This window comes from Marmota monax, unplaced genomic scaffold, assembly GCF_021218885.2.
Source record: "Marmota monax isolate L192 unplaced genomic scaffold, Marmota_monax_Labrador192_F-V1.1 WCK01_AAM20220418_F8-fsc00024, whole genome shotgun sequence".
NCBI lineage: Eukaryota > Metazoa > Chordata > Mammalia > Rodentia > Sciuridae > Marmota > Marmota monax.
Window position 1 is genome coordinate 11198536 of NW_026695224.1, and position 6000 is coordinate 11204535.

The following is a 6000-nucleotide window of genomic DNA, read 5'->3' on the forward strand; positions in this document are numbered from 1 at the left end:
CGCACATCTGTAATCCCAGCCACTAGGGAAGCGAGGCGCTAAGCAACTCAGTGAGACCCTGTCTCTAAATAAAATGCAAAATGGGGCTGGGGATGGGGCTCAGTGGTGGAGTGCCCCTGGGTTCAATCCCTGGTGCCCAAAATCAAAACAAATCATAAAATCAATGGGAAGAGAGGGAGGAAGAAAGAGAAGGAAGGAGAGAGAAAGATGGGCAATGGCAAGGGACGTGCCCAGAGCCCTGGGTCAGCCTCAAGCAGGCACCAAGGGACCTCTCGCATTCAGGCCAGAGCCCAGGCCCAGTCAATGAGAAGCCCTGGCCCAGGTGGCCTCTCCCCAGAGGCCAAGGCCATCCCAACAGCCTCTCAACCCTGAAGAGCCGTCCCGCCTCTTGATCTTACCTGTGTTCCCTGTGCCATGGTGCCCAAGGATCTGTGCTCCGGCCTGCCGGGGACAGACAGGGAAACATGGCAGGGGACCCAGGCTAGGCTGCCCCCAGCGGGCCCTCCTCCACCGCCAGCCCCAGCACTACCTGAGCTGGGGCCTCCGTGCCGGCGGCCGTGTGGGCTGCCCTGCCGTTGCAGACGGGCTGTGGTACCACCTTCTCCATGCCTTTCCTGAGCCAAGTCAGCACCCAACCGCTGGGACTGTGGGGGACAGAGACACCAGCCACCCTCAACACCCACCCCAGGGTCCAGTGACAGTTCATAGTATCCCAAGGGACTTGGCTTGAATCAAACCCAGTCTGCACCGTGAGACTTCAGGCATATCACCTTCCTCCTGAGCCTCTTGTTTCTCTCTAAAAAGTGGGCCCATGCTGGGCCTGGTGGCGCACACCTGTAATCCCAGCAGCTCGGGAGGCTGAGGCAGGAGGATCGTGAGTTCAAAGCCAGGCTCAGCAAAAGTGAGGCACTAAGCCACTCAGTGAGACCCTGTCTCTAAATAAAATACAAAATAGGGCTGGGGATGTGGCACAGTGGTCAAATGCCCCTGAGTTCAGTCCCTGGTAAACCCCCCCCCCAAAAAAAAAGGAAAAGAAAATGGGCCCACTATGCCCAGTGCCTTTGGAGCCCACTCTCAGGCTGCTCAGAACGGTAGGGCCAGCCTCTTCCCCCCACATCCCTGAAGGCCCGAGTCAGCCGCAGTCACTTCCTCCTCATCAGCTGGCTCTTCCAGGGGCTGGAGGGTTCAAACAGGACCACGTAAGCCCTGAGACCTGCCTGGTTCAAACAGGAGCTGCCTCTGGATCACCCACAAGGGACAAGTCTAGATTTCTGGCTTCACTGGGAGAATAAGACTTTGGCTCTAGGGTAAAATTACCCCACTCCTGAGATACATCTGGCCCCCTCAAAGAGAGTACCCATTACTACAGCTCTCCCCCTCCATCTCTCTTGGTCACAATGACCATCTGGCCCAGGAGCCCCTCCACCTAATGGCTCAGAATGACTATAGACCAAATGCCTGTCCCCCCTGCCCACCCCCCGTGGCTCCCTGGAGGGAGTGGCGGTCCCAGCCCCAGGGAGAGGTGATGAGGGTGCAGTACCTGTTCACATCAGGAAACTCCGCAGCTTGGGCCTGGAGGGCTGTGGGCAGAGGAGGGGCATCATTCTGGGTCTCTGGAAGAGTCCCCAGACTTTAAATCTGGGCCCCCAGAGAGGGCCATTTCTACTCTGTTGGGAAGATCAAGTCAAAGGCAGGGGACAAGGGAAAATCCTAAGGATCAAAAGGCCTAAAAATTCTCCAGGAACCCACCCTGAGCCTCTCTAGGCCTCAGTTTCTTCATCAGTGAAATGGGCTACCACAGCTCTCAGGGGAGATCTCGGCTTCCCTGCCCGCTGGCCGAGCTTCCAGCACTCACCCTGAAGACCTGAGTCAGCCACAGTCACTTCCTCCTCATCAGCTGGTTCTTCCAGGGGCTGGAGGGTTCAAACAGGACCACGTAAGCTCTGAGACCTGCCTGGTTCAAACAGGAGCTTCCTCTGGATCATCCACAAGGGACCCCCCACCCCCAAAGGACTGAACAACTCTATTCTATGATCATCTCTATAAGTTCTTGTGGCCTCAGATGCTCCCTTCCTCCTGGCCTCGGCGGGGGGCTCCCCCAGGGCGAGGGCCTCACACCCCCTTGATGGTGGCCTCCCGGCCTTCCAGCCTCTCAGTCCTATCATCCCCCCCAGAAGCTGCCCCACTTCAGTGGCCTGAGAAGAGGGAGATGCAGTGAAGTCATGAAGGCTGGGGACAGGCTGAGGGGAAAGGAGAGTCAGAAGACGACCCCTCATCCCAGCCAGGGCCCTCCCTCCTCTGACCTCAATTTTCCATTCCTCTCTAGCAGCTAGGTGGAGTCCAGCCTCTGTCATCTGCCTCTCACCTACCTCTGCGGCCACACCTCCTGCTACTGCATCACCTGTATATACACATAGACAAGCACACATGTACATACACACACAAATGTGCACACACACTTACATGGATTTTGTATATGTACAGATACACAGATATGAATGTGTGCACCCACTCATAATCTAGTAACACATAAACATACACGTACAAGGTCAGTGAATACACACGTGAACACATGTACGAACAGAATCTATACACATATACATTTGTGCATAAGTACACTGCATACTCCAATATACACACACGTGCACATGCAACCACGTGCATATACACACATGCACTCAGGCACACAGATACAAATTGATTGTTTCTCAATCAATCTAGTGTGTAAACATACAGACATGGGCATGTGCACACAAATAACATTTGCATATATAAAGACAAAGGAGCACGTCCTTTGAGCATGTGTATACACATGCTCAGTAGCATAAATAAGCATATGCATATGCTCATATTTGCATAGAAGTACAAACATGCATAAATACATGTATACTTGCACATATACCAATTTTAGCATGTAACATACATGAACATACATGTTCACACAGAGGATGTGTATATACATAGAGAAAGGCAAATATGTGAATGCATGTGTATTTAAACACCCAAAGGTGCATATGTGAATAAACACTTGAATACATTCCCATACTCAGAAACATGCTTATACACAGTAGCATGTCACACACCCATGGAACCATATATACACTAATACATGTGCACATACATGAGCACCTGTGTGTACACATACATATAGATGCACACAGACAATGGCATGCATGCCCAAGTTGCAAACATGTGTGCACACAGATATCACACCAAGGACACACTACACACATGCATACACACGTGTACACATACATACATACAAATCCTATAGCTGTTTCCTAAACATGCCCTTCACTTACTGCAGTAAGGGCCTTTCTCCACCAGGAACAACCCATCTCTCCATCTCCAACAGTTAAGATTCTGCCCCAGCCTCTGTCTAGGAACCATCCCCCACCAGCTTCCAATCTCCAAAGGTGACTCTCTCCTGCACTCCTGTAATTCCCAGTCTGACACATTTATTTGGCCCTGCCAGAGGGGCAGAGCTGAGGCCAATGCGGAGGCTGGCCACATCGCCTCACCAACCATCTCCTGGCAGAATCAGCTGGCTAGGCACTCGTCTGCTGACCCCCAAAGCAATGCCTTATCCATCTGTATGTCTTCAGCACTGAGCACAGGCCCAGCATCCATTAGAAGCTAAATCAATTCCATTTAATTGAGCTGCTAAATTACTTGTCACCCGGTTCCTGAATGGATGGGATGCAGAGCTGGCAAGCTTTTCCTTCCAAGATACGCTTGAAGGAAAATTCTAGAGAAATTTCCCTCAAACTGTGGGACATGAACCAGTGCCAGTGTGCAAAATGTTCTTGGTTCGTGATGATTAAACAGTTGCACCAGGATGTGTATTAACTCCCTGCTTCTCAATCAAGAAGGCCTCACTACAAAACAGACACCAACTGAACTCAGCAGTGTACTTAGCTACACAGTAGATCTACATTCTGGATCAAGTTCCTAATGTCATCCTGGACTAATAACAAATAGTTCATTGGCTGGCTACTTGGAGTGGCTCTGCTCTAGACGCAAGGATGTTGGTAAAATATGGTCCGTGGGTCATATCAAACCAATGCTTGATTTTAAATAAAGTTTTATTGGAACACAGCCATGCTCATTTGTTGAAGCATTTTCCATAGCTGCTTTCACACTATAATACCAGAGATGAGTAACAGAGATGGCATAACCCACAAAGCCTATACTAGTCACTATCTGGCCTTCTACAGAAACAGCCTCAGGCAAGCACTGTACAGTCTTCGGGCCTGAGTGTCCGCCATGTTTCTTTCTGATCTCACCTTTTTCTGTTGTAGAAGGTCCTTGGGGAGCAGGTGGGCCATGCCAGGAAGTCCCTGAGCACAAGGGAGCCTGCCCTCCTCCACCCTCTGCTTCTCCCCAGGGAGGCCCTCTCCTCAGCGGCTGTTTGAGACTCTGGCTCTGGTTTTACCTCCGGTTCCAGCTCTAGCTCCGACTCCAGTTCTGCCTCTTCCTCCTCCTCCTCCTCCTCCATCTCAGTCTTCTGAGGAGTTCCGGGGGGCTGAGGCAGCACCTTCTGGACCCAGCCCAGCATCCTGCTACCTGTAAATGACAGTCCTTAGGCCAACCCAGAGTGTGCACAGTTGCTGCCAGCATCTATGGGCCACTGTTATGGGATACCCATTTGTTTTCCTGCTCATCATTAAAAAAAAAAATCTGCAATTGTTTCTCAAGATATTTACTTTATAGAATGACTCAAGGCCATACACAATTGTGTAGGAAGAGGCCGGTTGCAATAGTGTTACGGCAAAAGATGAAAAATACCCAAATATCCATCAGAAGATTGGTTATTGGAAAGTACCGAAGTATTCACCTGTAAGAAGTGCACATATGAGTAAATTATGGGACATTCAATACTGGAATATAGGGACCCATTAAAAAGGAAGAGGCAAATCAGTTAGAAATCACCAGAGAAGACGCACAGGGAGCTGAGCCAGGAGAAGATCAGTTAGACTCTCTGAGCCTTAGTTTGGCTTGCTTGTAAAATGGGTGCACTGATGTCTTGGGAGCCTGAGGCAGAAGGATCACGAGTTCAAAGCCAGCCTCAGCAATTTAGCAAGGCCCTAAGCAACTTAGCAAGGCCCCAAGCAACTTAGCCAGGCCCCGTCTCAAAATTAACAATTTTTAAAAAGGGGTGGGTGGGGGAGGGCTGGGGATGCGGCTCAGTGGCTAAGCATCCTTGGGTTCAATCCTTGATACAAAAAAAAAAAAAAAAAGGCACATAGGACTAGGGCTATAACCCAGTTGGTAGAGCGCTTGCCTCGCATGCACAAGGCCACAAGGCCCTGGGTTCAATCCCCAGCATCACACACACACAAAAAGGCACCTAGATAGTTACCTACCTCGTGGGCAGATTGTGAGGATAAAAGAATTAATAAGTACAACATACTCAAAACAGTGAGATCCGGCACAGGCCCAGGGCTTCATAAATGTTGCCCGTGGCTACTCTGTGATATCTAGTGAAGATGCCAATCATGGAATATAATGTACTGCATAACTGCATAATCTCATAATAAATAAAAGTATACTTTGTAATTAACATAAGAATGGAAAATCTGATCTGTTTAAGATAACATTAACCAATATTCATGATTTTTTAATTTTTAAGGTAAAACACCCATTGGACCTTCTTTTTGGTTTAAGGTGATTGGTATTCACACAATTCAGCCTCCAGTCCACTGTCTTCTGTGAATGAGAAGTACATGGAACCGTGAGACCAGACCCCTGCAGGATAGCCTGGCCCGGTCACCACCATACAGGTCAACGCACCAACTCCCAGCCCTGGACAGCCCCTTCCAAGGCCATGTTGGATGCCATCCTGCCCAAGGCCATGCCCCTCTCTGCCAAGGACCCCAGCCCCATGTTGGAAAGGGTAGACTCAGGCCCCAGGATCCCTGCCCCAGCGCTCAGCTCCCCAGTGCCCTTGGCCACACCACCCTGACCTCTGTCCCTGCTCTGGTCTTAGCAGCCCACCTT

General features: G+C 50.2%; 1 protein-coding gene across 1 annotated transcript in view; it reads right to left on the reverse strand.

The window, feature by feature from the left end:
- The window catches only part of Cngb1 (cyclic nucleotide gated channel subunit beta 1), a 63631-nt gene extending 59073 nt beyond the window's left edge, over positions 1 to 4558 (reverse strand). Inside the window, 5 exon segments of the mRNA XM_058575909.1 lie at positions 399 to 441; positions 530 to 644; positions 1541 to 1580; positions 1856 to 1913; positions 4436 to 4558. Of these exon segments, the coding sequence (XP_058431892.1) occupies positions 399 to 441; positions 530 to 644; positions 1541 to 1580; positions 1856 to 1913; positions 4436 to 4558 (379 nt within the window).
- Between the last annotated feature and the right edge of the window lie 1442 nt (positions 4559 to 6000).